We start from the raw sequence: 18,558 nt of genomic DNA, 5'->3' as shown, positions 1-18,558 counted from the left end.
AAAAGATAAAGAAAAATGGCGGAGGTTCAAAGCCGGCCTCATCACTGGGCTGGGAGTGTAGCCTGGAGGTAGAACACTCCGTGGTTCAACCCCAGTACCACCAAAGGAAAAAAAAGAAAAATCGAGAAGCTTTCAGAATGTAAATGTGCTTTTTAAGGCAACAGAAGCAATGATCTGGAGACATACCCTCTTCTTAAGTAGTTCTGAATGCTCTCATAAGCGGCACTAAACATTTCCAGGTCTTCTTTTTCTCCGAAGAGAATGTACGACTTCAAGAGGTACTCGTAGAAAGAGTCCAGCCCGGCGCCCAAGCCGCTCTGCTTTCCGACCCAGTGTCCCGTCTGGATGTTCACGACGTTGCCTGCAGAGAGACAGGGCGCTTCGGGTCCCGCTCACCTCGGGTGGGGAAGGCGCAGGCGTCCCACTCCAACCCCACTGCTTCTTGGGGCTCTCATCCTTGCGAGGAGGGAGGAGCGAGGAAGCACTTGGCGGTCCCGAAAAATATCAGTCCTGTTAATAATATGAATAGCTGCCGGGCGTGGGGGCGCACGCTGGTCATCCCAGCATTCGGGAGGCTGAGACCGGAGGATCGCAATTCGCGGACAGCCTCAGCTACTTAGTGAGGCCCTTCGCAACTCAGTGAGACCAGGTTTCAAAATCAAGAATAAAAACAGGGATGGAGTGTGGTTCAAAAGTAGAAAACCGCGGGGTTCAATCCCCAGTACCACAAAAAAGAAAAAGAAAAAGCTTATAGGTGATTATGTAGCTTTTAAACATAACTATGAAAACAGAGTAACAACTTGGAAACACTGCAATGAACTGCCAGATATATAAGGCAGAATAAGAAACTTTGTTAATGTTAATATATTATAACTGGATATATATCAAATTTGCATGTGCCAAGCTACAAGGGCCTATGGAAAACTAAAAAACGGAAAATTGTGGCGACATTGCACCAATCAACCATTTGGTGACAGGCTGACAATTTAAGTGACATTCTTTCCACTGTTGCTGGTAAGTGTGAATTTCAGGTAAATTTTAGAGCATAAGAAAAATCACAATCACTTCTAAAAAGCAAAACTTTTATGGCGAACCACTATGGTTCTAGAAGAATCAACCAAATTACTTCCCGATGCCAAAAAGAAAATATGTCCCAATACAAGACAAAGAGTTATAGGAGGTAAAAATCTATTTTTGAGTTTGTTAATACAGATAATTAAAGATGAATCGTGACTATATAGGGGTTATTATTTTTTATTTTTTTTATTCTTGGTACTAGGGATTGAACCCAGGGACATTCTACCTCTGAGCTATACCCCCCAGCCCTATTTTTTATTCTTTATTTGGAAACAGGGTCTCACTAAGTAGCTGAGGCTGGCTTTGAACCTGCGCCATCCTCCTGTCTCCACCTCCCAAGCACGGGGATGACAAGCGTGCGCCACCACGCCTGGCTTCTTTCTACTATTGTTTGAAATTTTCCGCAATAATTTTCAAACAACATGTTGACCAAATACTCTCAAAGGGGGGAAAAAAAAACCACTTAACATAGGTTTAAGCTGGGTGTTCAACCTACTATCACACGCCGCGATTTTTTAAAAGGAGAAAGCTACTCCACACACAACTCTAGATTCCCGTGTTTAAGCCGGGCGCGGTGGCGCACGCTTGTCATCCCAGCATTCGGGAGGCTGAGACAGGAGGATCGCGGTTCGCGGACAGCCTCGGCTACTTAGCGAGGCCCTCTGCAACTCAGTGAGACCCGGTTTCAAAATCAAGAATAAAAAATTGGGCAGGGGGTGGAGCTCGGAGGTCAAATGCCTCTGGGTTCCATCCCCAGACCCACAAAAAATAATAATAATAAAATAAATAAAAATAAAAATAAAAATAAATAAATCCCTGTGTTTAGAAGCTTCCATTAAAGCAACACAATCTGCCCCTCAGAGGCAGCTCTTTTTACAGCATTCCCGTTAACAAGAACGCTCAAGTGGGACATGCCAAGGTACGCAAACCAGAAGGGAGCTCTCCAGCAGCCCGAGCATCGTCTCTTCCTTCAGACCCCGCGCTCACTGGAAGCCAGGGGTCCCATGAAGGAACTGGCTGTGGCCAACACCGACGGCTGCTCGCCGGAGCTGCCAGTGTCCAGACTCGGGGGTACAGGAGGCAGCCAGGGGAGGAAGGAGAAGGGCAGAGAAGACGGAAGGAAAGGGAGCGGCCGTGCTGGGCAGAGGCGAGACGAGGGTCGCCGGCGCCTACCTAGCAGCCCCGTGTCGTTGCTGCGGAGGCCCCACAGCGCCTTCACGGCGCGCCTGGCCACCCACTCGAACGTCGAGTCCCCCAGCAGCCGGCTCAGAATCCCGAACTCCACCAGGAGGGAGCCCGCCCCTGCGGTGCATGTCTCGTTCTTGCTGTTGGGGGGGACGCCCGTCTTGAGGTTCACCTGGAGGCAGGACAAGGTTTCGCGGTCAAACTTCAGAGCTGGTGGTGGCGCACACTCGTCAGGCCAGCACGCGGGAGGCTGAGACGGGAGGATCGCGGTTCGAGGCCAGCCTCGGCTACTACGTAGCCAGGCCCTCCGCGATTCAGTGAGACCCTGTTTCAAAATACAGAATAAAAAATAGGGCTGGGGGTGGAGCTTGGAGGTAGAAGGCCCCTGGGTTCCATCTCCAGTCCTGCCAAAAAAAAAAAAAAAGAAAGAAAGAAAGAAAAAAGAAAAGAACTCGTAGGGTGCACGGCCAAAAAGTACTCAGGACCTCAGCGAATGAACAAGCTCCCCGTGGTAGGAGTCAGCTCACCACCGGCCCCCATCACACCCGCGATAAATACGGAAGTTCACCAGGACAGTAAGACGTCTCATTAATAAGACAAGTCGCCAGGGAATGATTATATGTCCACAAAACCAATGCTCCAATAGGTTTTGATGTGTGGATTGTTTTATGTTTTGTTTTATGCTAGAGTTTGAACTTAGGAGCATTTTACCTCCAAGCAAAAGCCCCCAGTCCTTTTTAATTTTTTTTTATTTTGAAACAAGGCTTCCCTACGTTGCTGAGGCTGGCCTCAGACCTGTGATCCTCTTGTCTCAGCCTCCCATGGACTAGGATTACAGGCATGCGCCACCATGCCTACCTCTCATACGTTTTTCTTCATGGTAACACATACATGAGGCTCAGGGTTAGAGGGAAACACAGGGTATAGGCTCAACTCTAATTAACCGAGGCACTCTGAATTTCAGGCGGGGTGAAGGCAGCCCGGCCAGGATAGCAGACAGCGTCATCCGTCCCCAAGGACTGGCGGTTTCGGGTTCGCAGTTCTCCCCGGGTTGCCTCAATTCCCAGAGGAGGGCTGGCTTGGTAAATCAGCTGCGGCAAAGTGCGGACATCTCAATCCACCACTCCCGTTTAAATCGGCAACTTGCCGGGCGTGGTGGCGCACGCCTGTAATCCCCGCGCTTGGGAGGCGGAGACAGGAGGATGGCGCAGGTTCGAAGCCAACCTCAGCCACTTAGTGAGGCTCTCGGCAACTTAGTGAGACCCTGTTTCCAAATAAAATAGAAAAAAGGTCTGGGAGTATAGCCTGGAGGTAGAAAGCCTCTGGGTTCCACCCCCAGTACCACCAAAAATAATAATAATTATTATTTAAAAAAATAAATCGGCAAGTCACTTGGTGGTCTGTGCGGGCCTTATTGGACAGATCCTCGTGACGCACCCCAATGACCTCCTCTAATGCTCACATGAGGATCTCTGGGGAACTACACTCAAGTCAAGAATGAAGGCAAATTCCCCACGCCATCCGGTCGCAGGGATAGAAACTGTCTACCAGGCCCCGGGAGGCGCTCAGAAAGCGCCAGGTGAACTTAGGAGCCTTACATTCTGTCAGGGCCAAGGACATACCTTCCTATTCTACGTCACACCCGTTCCTTCTGATTCAGGAGAACGGGGACCTGTCAAAACACAGGCGGCCAGAGCCGTCTACCTACCCGAGGATACGGGATTCCGGTCTTGGTGTTCTCAAAGGCGGGGAGGAGCCGGACCGCCAGGTCGTGGGCCATGTGCAGCAACTCATTATCGTAATCCTTAACCGCCATGTCCCCAAAGGGCTGCTTGGAGTCGGTTATTATTCTGTGGGCAGAAAGGAGGCTTCCCAGAACCCTAGAGGCAGGAAGAACAAGAAATCCCGTTGCTTGGAAGCGCACACGGTCCTGAAAATTCAGAGCGACGGAGGACGCAGCTGCCTGAAGCCGGGAGGACCTGGCCCCATGCACTGCCGAGGCCGCCCCAGCTCTGAGGGCGACTCATTCTTAGGTCACAGCACCACCAGCCAGGGACAAGCGGGACCCTCCGCAGAGGCCGCCGGGAACAATGCCATTGAGAGCACAAAGAGAACTTGGTCGCCTCCATCTCAGCACGCTGAGAAGAGGGACAGGAGCCGGGCGTGACGGCGCACGCTTGTAATCCCAACTGGGAGGCTGAGACAGGAGGATTGCGGTTTGCGGCCAGCCTCACTGAGGCCCTGTGCAGCTCAGTGAGACCCTGTTTCAAAATAAAAAATAAAAATCAGGGCTGCGGGTGTAGCTTGGAGGTAGAATGCCCCTGGGTTCGACCCCAGTACCAGAAAAAAAGAAGAGCGAGAGGGCTATTGAAACCTGCTAACTGTCCTCAAATACATATTGTCAAGCCGGGTGTGCTGGCGCACGCTTGTCATCCTAGCACTCGGGAGGCTGAGACTGGAGGATCTCGGTTCGCGGACAGCCTGAGCTACTTAGTGAGGCCCTGTTTCAAAATAAAGAATAAAAAAATAGGGCAGGGGGTGTAGCTCGGAGGTTGGATCTCCTGAAAAAAGTCTTTTATTTTTTTGTGGTACTGGGGATGGAACCCAGGAGCATTCTACCTCCAACAGATACCCCCGGCCCTGTTTTTTATTCTTTATTTTGAAACAGGGTCTCACTGAGTTGCAGAGGGCCTCACTGAGTAGCTGAGGCTGGCCGCGAACTGCGATCCTCGGGTCTCAGCCTCCCAAGTGCTGGGATTGAAAGTGTGTGCCACCGCGCCCGGCTCCTGTAAATTACTCTTGATTTATCTCCTCTGGGGGGAAAATAGCCATATCAGAAACAGAAAAGGGCAAGACAAGAAATGTAAGTAATTCCTAGAGGTTTTCCTCCTAGGCAACTGACAAATTTCTTCACCATCTGGGAAGAGGCAGGAAGACGAAGAGGAGAAGGAGGAGGAGGAGGAGGAAGGGGAGGAGGGGGAAGGAGGAGGAGGAAAAAGAGGAGGAGGCGGGAAGAGGAGGGGAAGAAGGAAGAAAAAAAGGAGGAGGAGAAGGAGGAAGAGGGGAAGGGGGAAGAGGAGGAAAAGGAGGAGGAGAGGAAGGAGGAGGAGGAGGGCAGGAAACTGAGGAGACAGTGACCTGTTCGGGTACTGCTAAGAGCTATGTCCCATATACCCACGAACGTCCCATTCCAGTAATTTGAAGTGGATTGTGATATTTTTTATAACAAATTATTTCAGAACCTTTTTTATTTATTTATAGGACTGGGCCCTGAGATGATCCACCACCGAGCTACACCCCCGTCTAAGCCTCCCAAGTACTGGGATTACGAGCGAGAGCCACCAGGCCTGCGATGGATTCAGTATAATTAACAGATGAACCAGCCACACATTCAGCAGGAAATATATCTGAATGGCAGACGGAGGTTTGCCGTGGGTGGGAAGCGGAGAAATTGTCACTTCCTCCAGAAACGGCCACGTGCTTTCTAAGAACAAAGGGGAGGACTGAGAGAACCCAGACCCAAAGGGAAACCAGCAAATCTGCAGTAGGGACACATTAGCTCCCACGCCCATTAAAACACGGCTGTACAGCCAGGCGCGGTGGTGCACGCCTGTAATCCTAGCACCGGGGAGGCTGAGAAAGGAGGATCACAGGTTTGAGGATAGCCTCAGCAACCCAGTGAGACCGTTTCAACACACACACACACACACACACACACACACACACACACACAAATTGGGCTGGGGGGTGGAGCTCAGAGGTAGAATGCTCCTGGGCTCCATCTTCAGCCACACACGAGAAAGGTGGACCTTTCTGTTCAGCCCCAACAATGATACCTCTCAAATCAATGGTTCCAATTTTGATAGGTACTAAAATGGACGTAAAAAATTTGCCTAGGTGGATCTCTTCCTAGATCTTGGGAGGGGAAAATTCTCTGACGTATGCATAGCACTAGGAATTCAGCCCAGAGACATTCTACCTCTGAGCTTCATCCCAGCCCGATTTTATTTTTATTTTGAAACAGGGTCTTGCTAGGTGGATGAGAGGCTGACTACTTGCTACAGCTGGCCTCGAGACTGTGATCCTCCCATCTCAGCCTCCTGAGCTCTGGGATTACAGGCAGGTGCCACCACACAAAGGCTTGGGGCTGGAAAACTCATGGGGCAATTTCTCTCCTTACACACACACACACACACACACACACACACACGCCTTTAATCCATTTTATGTTCTATTTCACCTGATCGTGGCCTCAAACACTTGGACGGTGGAGTCTTTGTCGAAAGAAACGGTGTCGATCACTAACTTGACGGCTTTCTGGAACTCGGATGAATTTCCCATTATCTTTAAAAAGAGGAACACAGGCCATTAGAGCAGATTCAAATGAAACTGAGGCGGCGTCTGGGACATTTCATTTACTGTCTCAACTGACTGGTGTGTGGTTTTGCCACTGTGAGCAGAAACACAGAAGGGAGAAGAACACAGTTATTTTCCACACGACTTCCTGGACAGATGGGAGGCCCGTTTCCTGCGATCAGGAATCCATCTCCAAACGGAAAAGCCCTGAGGACGCTTCCTCCCAGAACCCCTGGCGGCCCTGCCCTTCTTCTCCCTCTCTCCCTCCCCCTCCCTCTCTCCCTCCCCCTCCCTCCCTCCCTCCCCCTCCCTCCCTCCCTCCCTCTCTCTCCCTCTCTCTCTCTCTCTCTCTCTCTCTCTCTCTCCCCCTCTCCCTCTCCCTTTCTCTATCTCTCTCTCTCTCTCTCCCCACTAACCCCCACCTCTCTCTCAGCTCCAGTCTGACTTCGCTTAACATGCCCGCATCCTAGTTCCTAGAGCTTCTGCAATCAGGAGAAATAAATCAGGAAACTCAAGGAACAAGAACAGGACTTTCCCTCTGCTCCTCTGATAAATCCAGGTTAGATCCCAGACAACCAGAACATCTGGGAAACTGACAGTACTTGTTGCCTGCCACCCAGGATGCTTTTAAGAAATGCTAGGCATATCTTTCGAAGCACAGCATAAAACAAATGACATTGAAAACAAACAGGACATCCCTCTATGTTCGCTTAAAAAAGTGATCTAAAGACGGGCGTGGTGGCGCTTGCCTGTCATCCCAGGATTCGGGAGGCTGAGACAGGAGGATGGCGCATGTTCAAAGCCAGTCTCAGCTACTTAGTGAGGCCCTCTGCAACTCAATGAGACCCTGTTTCAAAATAAAAAATAAAAAACGGGGCTGGGGGTGGAGCTCGAAGGTAGAATGACCCTGGGCTCCATCCCCAGTGCCACACACACAAAAAAACAGGTGATCTAAGCTCAGCCTTGTGATGTCAGTATTTGGGAGGCTGAGACAGGAATATCACAGGTTCAAGGACAGCCTCTGCAAATAGTAAGATATTAAGCAACCTAGCAAGATCCTGTTTTAAAAATAAAAAATAAACCGAGTGCGGTGGCGCACGCTTGTAATCCCAGCGCTTGGGAGGCTGAGACAGGAGGATCACACAGGTTCGAAGCCGGCCTCAGCTACTTAGTGAGGCTCTCAGCGACTTAGTGAGACCCTGTTTCTGAATTATAAAATAGGGCTGGGGCTATACCCCAGAGGTAGCAAGTCCCTGGTTTACACCCCCCAGTACCACAAAAAAATAAAATAAAATAAAATAATAAAAAAGAAAACAGTGCTGGGGGTATAGCTCAAAGGCTGAATGTATCTGGATTCCATTCCTAGTACCACAAAAAATGGTTTATAATACTTTATAGAATTTATAGAATTATGATTTCTTCAATGTTTGTGCGTGTGTGCGTGCGTGCATGTGTGTGTACTGGGGGTTGAACCCAGGGCCACTCTACCCCTAAAAGGACTGAATATTTTATTTGCAAACAGGACCTAAGTTGCTGAGTCTCACAAAGTTACCGAGGCTGGCTTCAAACCTGTCATCTTCCGGTCTCAGCCTCCCAAATCCTGGGATTAGAGGTGTGTGCCACCCACCCCACTTAGACACTACTTCCAAGTAGGTGCCCTTTCCTAAGCCAAGTGGTCAGCCACCCCCCCTTGCCCCCACCGCTATTTGCTGGAGCAGACAGAAAGGGTACAAAGGTTTCTTTTCTGGCTTTCAGTTCTTTCTTTTTCAAAGATGACGCAACTCTTGCTGCGGGTTGCATGCTATGGTCTGGGGCCTGCTTTCGCAAGAGCTGCTGGAGCACACCTCTTAGTGGCTGTTTAAAATGCCAGCCAAAGAAAAAGAAAACCCCAACGTTAAGTAACACCTGAAAAAAATTAGCCTGAAGCGCTAACATATTCAAGGCCGGATATCGTACAATGAAGACCACAGAAATGAGTCTGTTTCCTTCCACAGGTTCACCAGCAACTCCAGCTGTGCTGCGCCAGAGCTGATGTGACCTCAGATCACGCGGCCGACGGTCAGGATCACCAGCAACCCTTAATTATATGGGGCAATTCACCACTGTGGTCAGATAGCTACGGGGCCCACAGTAACCAGGGTTATGAAATAATTCACTCATGATTGAGAAGGGCTGGCGTGGACGGAGGAATTAATTGTCTTTACTGCAGGACTTCCTGGAGCGCACGCTTGTCATCCCAGCACTCCGGAGGCTGAGAGGGGGGGATCGCGGTTCACAGCCAGCCTCAGCTACTGAGCGAGGCCCTGTGCAACTCAGTGAGACCCTGTCTCAAAATAAAGAATAGGGCTGGGGATGTAGCTCAGAGATAAAATGCCCCCGAGTTCCATTTCCAGTACCACAAAAACAAAAACAAAAATATCCTTAAAATAAAGCAACAAGGCTGCTATAATAGCGCTTGGAAACTGTATTGGTCGCACACAGCTGAAGGGCAGAGGCCTCAGGCCACGGTGCCTCAGAGCTTCCAGGCGGGTTCTGGCTGTCTGCTCAAAGGCCCAGCTCCCGGATCACCGGGGCCAGCACAGGAAGGGGAGCTGAGAGCAGGGGCCCGGCGTGGAGCCACACTGCAAGGAAAGAAGTCACAATGTGGAGGCGACCCAGCGCCAGAGACGGGCTGCGAGGTGGTGCCGCCACGGTGCGCTTGTCTATGGATTCCTTTAGGGGAAAAGATAAGAGGACAAGGGGGAGAAAAGTCGGCTTCCCAAAGCACAGTACATTCTCACCCTCTGAGAGTCACACTCCTAGTTCGTCTTAACCCGCTTCTTGTTCTTCCCTGAAAGGTCCCTAAAAGAATCAAACCGTTTAAGTATCACGTTTCCTGAAATTCCCATTCCTGGAGGAAACTGGAGGTAACTACCTCCCCAACATCTAACTTGGTATTATCATTTTTCCTGTAGTAGGGATTGGACCCGGGGGCACTCTGCCACTGAGCTACACCCTTTTAATATTTTATTTTGAAACAAGTTCTCACGAAGTTGTTGAGGCTCTAAATTGCTACGGCTGGCCTCAAATCTGTGATCCTCTGGTGTCCGCCTCCCAAGTACCAGGATTACATACAGGCATGCACCACAATTTTATATATATGTAAAAAACATACAAATATACACACATACATATACACAAGTACCAGGATTAGAGGCATGCACCACAATTTTATATATATGTAAAAAACATACAAATATACACACATACATATACACAAGTACCAGGATTAGAGGCATGCACCACAATTTTATATATACATAGATATATATAGATATATATTATATATATTATTTTATTATTATATTATTATATATTATATTATATATTATATTGTATATTATTATATTATTGTTTTATTAGTTTTATTTATATATAATAGATAGATAGATAGATAGATAGATAGATAGAAAATTGTAGCTTGGAGGTTGAATGCCCCTGGGTTCCATCCCCAGACCTGCACTAAAAAGAAAGAAAGCAAAGGCTGGGCACTTACTGCCAGGGTATCTAAAGCATCGACAAGGGTCAGCGAATAGTTCCCGAGGACATCATTGATGTTCAGGTTTGAACTGTAAGATAAATAAAATCAAAATTCACCCAGGGTACTTGAAAGAACAAGGCAAGATCAGAAATTAAAACTGCTGGCAACGACCACTTAATCAGAATGTAGGGTGAGGATACCAGTGCAGCCCAGGTCTCTACCTCAACAACAGTTTATGGCGAATCATGGTGTGGGTGTGGGTGTGATATCAAACTAGGTGCTTATCAACAGACAAGTGGATAATGAAGCCAGGCCGGGTGATAATTATCCCAGTACTTGGGAGGCTGAGTCAGGAGGATCGCAGGTTCGAAGTCAGCCTCAGTAACTTAGTGAGGCTCTCACCAACTTAGCAAGACCCTGTCTCCAAGTGAAAAAATAAAATAAAAGCCGGGCGCAGTGGCGCGCACACTTGTCATCCCAGCATCCGGGAGGCTGAGACCAGAGGATCGCGGTTCGCAGACAGCCTCAGCTACTTAGTGAGGCGCTCCGCAACTTAGTGAAACCCTGTTTCAAAATAAAGAATAAAAAATAGGGCAGGGGGCCAGGCGTGGTGGCACACGCTTGTCATCCCCGCGCTTGGGAGGCAGAGACAGGAGGATCGCGCTGGTTCGGAGCTAGCCGCGTTGGCTTAAGAGACCTTGTTTCCAAATAAAAATATAAAATAGGTCTGGGAGTGTAGCCCGGCTGTAGAAAGGCTTCCAGGAACCCCCGTACCACCAAAAAAAAAAAAAAAAAAAAAATAGGGCAGGGGGTTAGCTTGGAGGTCGAATGCCCCTGGGTTCCATCCCTAGAACCGCCAAAAAAAAAAAAAAAAAAAGGAAAAAAGAAAAGGAAAAGGAAAAAGAAAAGAAAATAGGACTTGGGGTATAGCCCAGAGGTAGAAGGCCCCTGGGTTCCACCCCCAGTACCACCAAAATAATAAATCAATAAATAAAAACAGAATAATGAAAGTGTGGTGTATACACAATGGAGTTTTACTCGTCAACGAAAAAGAACAGAAATACGTTATTTGCAGAAAAATGGGTGGAAGTAGAGAATGCTATGCTGAGTACGATCAGCCGGTCTCGGAAACGTCTCTCATACCTGGAAGCTTGAACAAAAACAAGAAGCAAAAGAGACTTCGGTCAAATGAAAAGATAGACGGAAAAACGGGCGGGGAGAAGGCTATTCAAACAGGCTAATAAGAGGAGGCTCCCGCGCGTGCGGGAGGAGGGACGCGGAGGCAGTGGGCTCGCGGGGGGCACACCCCCAGTGTGCGCCTGCCTCGCTCTGCGCGTGGACGTCCACGGCTGTCTCACTCTCGGGGGCCCTCAGTGCACGTACTGCTGGGAGATGTAGCCGTGGGTTCTTGTTCTGAGCTCTGTTAGAAACAGAAGAGCCAGAACGCTTCTAATATAAACCTAAGTCCTTTTTATTATTGCAAAGGCAGAAAGAAGGAACAGAAACTAGACTGGAGCCCTAAGTCATAGAGCAAGCGACGGGGCGGGGTGACTTGAAAGTCGGCCACCGGGGTTTTGAACACCGAACAGTTTTTAGAAAGATTTCTAGCCCGTATCTCTGCTTAACCAATCATCTTCCTGACCCAGCAGAGGTGCCGTTCCGATCCATCCATCGGGGCAATCACTTCTTCCTGTCGGCCCGGCCTGTCTCTGGTACAGACCAAGCCTTTTGTTATACTCCAAAATTAATTATTATCTAAGTCAGGGATTTCTTGAAGGCTTAAAGCATCCTCCCACATCCTTGGGGAATTTCGGCTTGTCACCTAGAAGTAATTTATTATGTAAAACTTGTCTTTGGAATGCAAAAGGCCCTGGGCTACCTCTATTCCGGGAACTCTGTAGGGTCCCTTTGCTACCTGTGTGCCTGCAGGACACCCAAGCTGTGACTACTTTCTATGTTTTAAAATGAAATGTTTTAAAATGCCGGAGCATTCAGTTTAAAATATACACGCTTGTCATCCCCGCGCTTCTCGGAGGCTGAGACAGGAGGATCGTGCAGGTTCGAAGCCAGCCTCAGCTACTTAGTGAGGCTCTCAGCAACTTAGTGAGACCCTGTTTCCAAATAAAATAGAAAATAGGTCTGGAGTATAGCCCGGAGGTAGAAAAGCCCCTGGGTTCCACCCCCAGTACCACAAATAAATAAATAAAATGAATGCCAAAACATTTGAAATCAATACATTTTGAAATTAGTAACAAAGATGTTTCCCAATACCGACACAATTTCTTTTAACAAGAACCAAAAACAAGAATTGAGGCTCCACTGTCTTCTTCACTGGAACAGTATCAGTGTTACACACACACACACACACACACACACACACACACACACACACAACCAGTTTTCCTTTCTCAACCCTGGGTTCATTCCCCAACTGTATGTATACACATACACACACACACACACACACACACACACACACACTCTTCACTCAGATATTTCTTCTTCTTCCTTTTTTTTTTTTTTTTTTTGGTACTGGGGATTGAACCCAGGGGCATTCTACCTCCAAGATACATGCACAGCCCTATTTTAGTTTTATTTGGAAACGGGGTCTCCGTAAGTTTGCTGAGAACCTCACTACTTGCTGAGGCTGTCCTCAAACCTGCAATCCTCCCGTCTCAGCCTCCCAACTACGGGGATTACGGGCGTGTGCCACCACGCCTGGCTTTCCTATACTTATTTGCAATACAAACTGTAAGGATGGCAAAAACTAATACACGTGGGGAGGTAGGGTTGGGGAAACAGTGAACGGAATGAAGTACAGATCAAGAAATGTGGACGGAGGATTTTTTATTCCTTTGTCCTGTTCCCGCACACCCAGAAAATAATTGCTGAAGCCTGGGAAGATGTAATCGTTAGAGGGAAAAGAAGTAAGACAACTGTGTTAAGACTTCACTTATTAGACAGCAAAGGAGAAGAGGCCCAGTTTTCTTACTTCGTATCTGCTGCCTTTCATGATCTTCCCGGAGCACTTTCTCCGCCCCTTGGTTGTCCTAGGGGCGCTGGTCCCCTCCCCCTCCACCTGAGAACATCCTGAGGGCATTTCCCAGGCTCCCTGCTGCAGGGTGCTCTCCGAAAGGCCTCCCACGGGTCTCAGCTGAAGCAAAATGGGCCTTCCTAGAAGCAGGCCTGATCAACTTCAACATCCGAACCTTTCGGTTATCTGAAACTTTCAGGCCACTTCATTCTGGGGGACAAGAAATTCGGAGCAAAATTTTAGATCCATTTTCCTTAAAACAAGCTATCGAGAGAGGGTGATCAAAGAACTAGAGCTATACTGTCTTAGCAAAGCCAGGAAGTCAGCAAACCGCCTGGCTGGAAACCCACACCGGGCTTCTGGCACTGGCCCACTCTTCCTGAATCCTTACGTAATGGCAGAAGGTCCTCTCCAGGCAAAAGCTACAGATTCAAACCTGCCGCTGGGGCAGTGAAGCCAGAAAGAAGACAGGAAACGGAAACGGGAGGGCTGGGGGAGGGCCAAAGCAGGCAGGGAGAACCCCCAGGCTTAGTTCTGTCAACCCAAGAACTCCTGCTAAGTGGTGGTGCAGGCTGAGACTGGAGGATCGCAGGTTCATGGCCAGCCTCAGCTACTTGGTGAAACCCTCCGCAACTTAGTGAGACCCCATCTCAAAACAAAGAAAAAAAAATAGGGATGGAGGTGTGGCTCAGTGGTAGAATGCCCCTGGGTTCCGTCCCCAATACCACACACACATACACATAAAAAGACTCTTCTGCTGAGTTTGAGTATATATGTGTGTACACATATATGTGTACACACATATGTGTACATATATGTGTACACATATATGTGTACATATATGATGTGTACACATATGTGTGTACACATATGTGTACATTTGAGTATATATATGTATACACATTCATACATATAAATGTTTGTGTATTATTATTATTATTATTATTATTATTATTATTATTAAGTGCTGGGTATTAAACCCAGGGACATTCTATCTCTGAGCTACAGCCACAATCCTTTTTATTCTGAAACAGGGTCTCGCAAAGTTGCGGAGGTTGGCCTGGAACTTGTGATCCTCCTGTCTCAGCCTCCCAATTACTGGGTGCACCACGCACCCAGCTGTGTCTGCGTATTTAACTACCCTGCTTTGCTGCTCAGACACAAGAGCATGTGCCAACCACCACCTCCTCAAAAAAAAAAAACACAAAAGCTCCCACATCACTGTGCATTCCAGCTAGACTGAGCAAAGGAAGCCTACCTCACCAGCCTCTGTACAGCTACGCCCCCCTCTGTGCTCCGTTACCCTCTCCGCCTGCACAGGCCTGTGGAAGATGTTACCAATTTTTTTTTGGTGGTAACCCTTCCACCTCTGGGCTACGCTCCCAGACCTATTTTATATTTTATTTGGAGACAGGGTCTCTTAAGCCAGCGAGGCTGGCTTCGAACCAGCGCGATCCTCCTGTCCCCGCCTCCCAAGCGCAGGGATTACAAGCGTGCGCCACCGCGCCCGGCTAGAAAGTTACTCATTTCCAGCACTGCGCTCCTTCCCTTCCCATGTGTCACTGCTTTTTCTTAAGTCTACAACTAAAACGGCCTTTTTTTCCTTCTTGGTACTAGGGATTGGATCCAGAAACATTCTTCCTCTAAGTCACAATCTCTGCCCGTTTCCTTTCTTTTTTTTTTGGTGGTGGTGGTACTGGGGATTGAACCTATTTTTTCTTCTTTTTTTTTTAAACAGGGTCTCAGTAAGTTGCGGAGGGCCTCACTAAGTAGCTGAGGCTGGCTTCAAACCTGTGCGATCCTCCTGTCTCAGCCTCCCAAGCGCGGGGATTAAAGGAGTGCGCCACCGTGTACACCCGGCTTATTTTATTTCTTTTTTACCATCTGAAACAGGATCTCACTAAATTGTTGAGGACAGCCTCAAACCTTTGATCCTGAAGGCATATACCATCATGACTGGCTACCCAGTTTTAAAATACTTCTCAGGAGTTAAGGCTGTGGCTCGTTGGTAAAGTGTTTGCCTCGGCTACAAGAGGCCCAGAGTTCATTTCCTACAAAAAAAAAAAAAAAAGGGGGGGTGAAGGAGGGAGGCAGGGAGGAAGGAAGGGGCTAACTTCTCCAGGGCTAGAGTGTTGCTAAATGGTGAAGCACTTGCGTAGCAATGCAAGGGCCCCTGGGTTCAGGCCCCAACACTACAAAACAACAACATAAAAATAAAACAAACTTCACAATGTAAGACTCAAGCCGTCAACAAACAGTGGGTGAGCGTTGCCACAGTGAGGCTGGTTAGGGGACAAACATCTGGAATCCTGGCTATCCAGCCCTAACTTGGTGAGACCCCGTCTCAAAATTCAGAAGAGTTGGGGTATAGCCCAGTGGTAGAGCACTTACCTAGGGCGCGCAAGGCCCTGGTTCCGGCACCTGCCACCCACCCCCCCACCCCCCAAAAAAAGACTTGCAGGGAAGCATCTGTGTCGCTGCGGTGACTCTGGTCACACAAGTCCACTTACAGGCCTGGCACTGCCACTAGAAGATCACTGGTAATTCTTTTCTACTGAATAACTGCTATACATTCTTTAAAAATGTGCCAAAATGGGGTGGGGGAGAGAAAATGAAGGGGAAAAAAAACCCTCCATTAAACTCTCCTAAGAGCAGGGCATGACATTTTTGTGATTCCACTGGTCCCATTATGATAGGGCTGTGGTATTTGTTCCTTCACTATTCTAGTGGAAGTGCTGCTCTTTGCTGAAGTCCAGTTTCACCTGATAGCTCTTAATGCCTGGAGCCAAGAATTCCATCTTTCAGCACAAGAGGAGACTCCAGAGTACAAATAAACAGAGCGGGGCGTGGTGGCACGAGCTCGTAATCCCAGGACTTGGGAGGCTGAGACTGAAGGATCAAGGTTTCTCAGCAACTTAGTGAGGCCCTGCACTACTCCGTTTCAAAATAAAAAATAAAATAAAATAGGGATGGGAGAAGAGCTTGGAAGTGGAATGCCCCTGGGTTCAATCCCCAGTACCAAAAAAAAAAAAAAAGAGTGCATGTCAACAGTGGGCTGAATCAAAACTAAATTCCCCATTTAACTCACCACGTGTGAATCACAGGCAAAAGGTCACAGCACTTACCCACTGCGGATTTCTAAAATTCTGATCACCTCAAAAAAGAAAAGATAGAGAAGCCGGGCGTGGTGGCGCACGCTTGTCATCCCTGCGCTTGGGAGGCGGAGACAGGAGGATCGCGCAGGTTCGAAGCCAGCCACGCTGGCTTAAGAGACCCTGTTTCCAAATAAATAAAAAAAAGGTCTGGGAGTGTTGCCCGGAGGTAGAAGGGCTTCCAGGAACCCCAGTACCACCAAAAAAAAAAAAAGAAGAAGAAGAAGAAAATAGAGAAAACTACAATTTCATGATAGAAATTTTTTTTAATGTAGCTAACAAAATCATACAGGTATGTATGTATCTCTACACATACGCAACCTCTAAAGCTGTTCAGAAATCTACCTTGTGTTGTGTGGGCAGAGACTATATGAGAAAGAAAACTGGTGTTCAAAGGAAGGCGCATCTGGGGAGATAAAACAGGGAGATGAAGGTGGATACTCTGTAGCACTGGCTCCTCAGGCAGTAGTCAGATGTCTAATAGGAACTCAAAGGAGAACCACCCCAAAGGCCGGCAGTACAGGAACATGACAAGCCTGCCTCCCAAAGAAAACGGGCTTCTCCCCACCCAAGCGCCACAAGTGATCCTAGCACTTGGGAGGCCGAGACGGGAGGATTGCAGGTTCACAGCCAGACACAGCAACTTAGTAAGGCCCTCTGCAACTCAGACCCTGTTTCATAATAAAAAATAAAATAGAAAGCTGGGCATGGTGGTGCACGCTTGTAATCCCAGTACTTGGGAGGCTGAGACGGGAGGATGGCGCAGGTTCGAAGCCAGCCTCAGCTACTTAGTGAGCTTCTCAGCAACTTAGTGAGACCCTATTTCCAAATAAAATATAAAATAGGTCTGGGAATATAGCCAGAGGTGGAAAGCCTCTGGGTTCTGTTCCCAGCACCACACACACAAAAAAAATATTTAATTAGCTAGAGGTATAGCTCAGAGGCAGAACAACCCTGGGTTCGATCCCCAGTACCCTTAAAAAAAAAAAAAAAAAAAAAAAAAAAACTCTGGAAGATTTTCATTGCAGACTTTATTTGGGGGACCTAAGTGTGCCTACAGTGTCAGAACGAGAATGGCAGGGCCCAGGTTCTGCACTCCCCTACAGAGCAGCAGCACATGAAAAACTAGTCCTGTTCTAGCCACGTAACCCCAGAGCTCTCCCGCCACCCCCCTCAAAGACACAAAGGTCGCCAACCAAAGACCACGTGCCACCCCTCACCCAATATCGCTAACAAGATCTTTCCAATAACACACTCTCCTCCGGGTAGCCTGATGTCAACCTGATCACCCGATGTCGACAGAACTTATGTCAACAGATCGCCACAGATGGACCACAAATACCCATCTCCAAACTGAGGCCCCTGTCAATACAGGGACCTGCCAGTGAGATCATACTATTTGCTTATTTATTTGGGTACGAGGCATTGAATCCAGGGGCACGGTACATCTGATCAAGCACCACCTCATCCTGCTAAAGAGGGAACCCCCCCACCGCCCCGTGCTCCAGAAAGTCCTCAAGAAAAAAACATAAGCAGAGCATGGTGGCACCCCGCACTGCCAGGCGTGGTGTCACATACTTGTAAGCTCAATACTTGGGAGGCTGAGACGGAAGGATCGCAAGTTCGAGGAAAACCTCAGCAACTTAGTGAGATTTGTTCTCAAATAAAATATAAAATAGGACTGGGGGTGTAGCTTGGTGGTAGACTGCCCCGGGTTCAATTCCCAGTATCACAGAAAAGAAAAGAAAAGAAAAGAAAAGAAAAGAAAAGAAAAGAAAAGAAAAGAAAAGAAAAGAGCACTAAGATGCCATCAACTCTGTCCAAACCATCCTATCACCAGTGGAACATGTTCCCACGATCCCGCACCACACTGGTTTCCTTAGGTCTACCGGGTAAAAAAGGCAATCGTGGAAAGAGAATAAACCACTTACTCAAAGTGTTCTGCCCTTCCTATCACACCATAAACATGGGCGAGAAAACATTATTAAGATCCAAGATAGGAGCTGGGTGTGGCGGCACATGCTTATAGTTTAGTGCTTGGGAGGCCGAGACAGGAGGATCGCAGGTTCAAAGCCAGCCTCCACAACTTAGTGAGGCTCTCAGCAACCTGGTGAGACCCTGTTTCCAAATAAGAAATAAAATCGGTAAGATAATAAAATAACAATGCCTCTGGGTTCAATTCCCACTATGACACGCAGGAAAAAAGAGCCAAGATATGAACACACACTCTGACT

The 18,558-nt window shown here is 48.1% G+C and overlaps 1 protein-coding gene across 1 annotated transcript in view; it reads right to left on the bottom strand.

The window, feature by feature from the left end:
- Nucleotides 1–18,558, bottom strand: part of EDEM1 (ER degradation enhancing alpha-mannosidase like protein 1) — a gene marked incomplete at its 5' end in the record, with an annotated part of 30,253 nt that overhangs the window by 10,872 nt on the left and 823 nt on the right. Inside the window, 5 exons of the mRNA XM_080718262.1 lie at nucleotides 187–361; nucleotides 2,251–2,434; nucleotides 3,971–4,142; nucleotides 6,503–6,606; nucleotides 10,154–10,226. Of these exons, the coding sequence (XP_080574388.1) occupies nucleotides 187–361; nucleotides 2,251–2,434; nucleotides 3,971–4,142; nucleotides 6,503–6,606; nucleotides 10,154–10,226 (708 nt within the window). The remainder of the gene's footprint in view (nucleotides 1–186; nucleotides 362–2,250; nucleotides 2,435–3,970; nucleotides 4,143–6,502; nucleotides 6,607–10,153; nucleotides 10,227–18,558) is intronic.

The sequence above is a fragment of the Muscardinus avellanarius genome (genome assembly GCF_963383645.1).
Source record: "Muscardinus avellanarius genome assembly, chromosome: 22".
Taxonomy (NCBI): domain Eukaryota; kingdom Metazoa; phylum Chordata; class Mammalia; order Rodentia; family Gliridae; genus Muscardinus; species Muscardinus avellanarius.
Note: the sequence above shows the minus strand (reverse complement) of the source record. Positions and strands in the feature narration are given on the sequence as shown.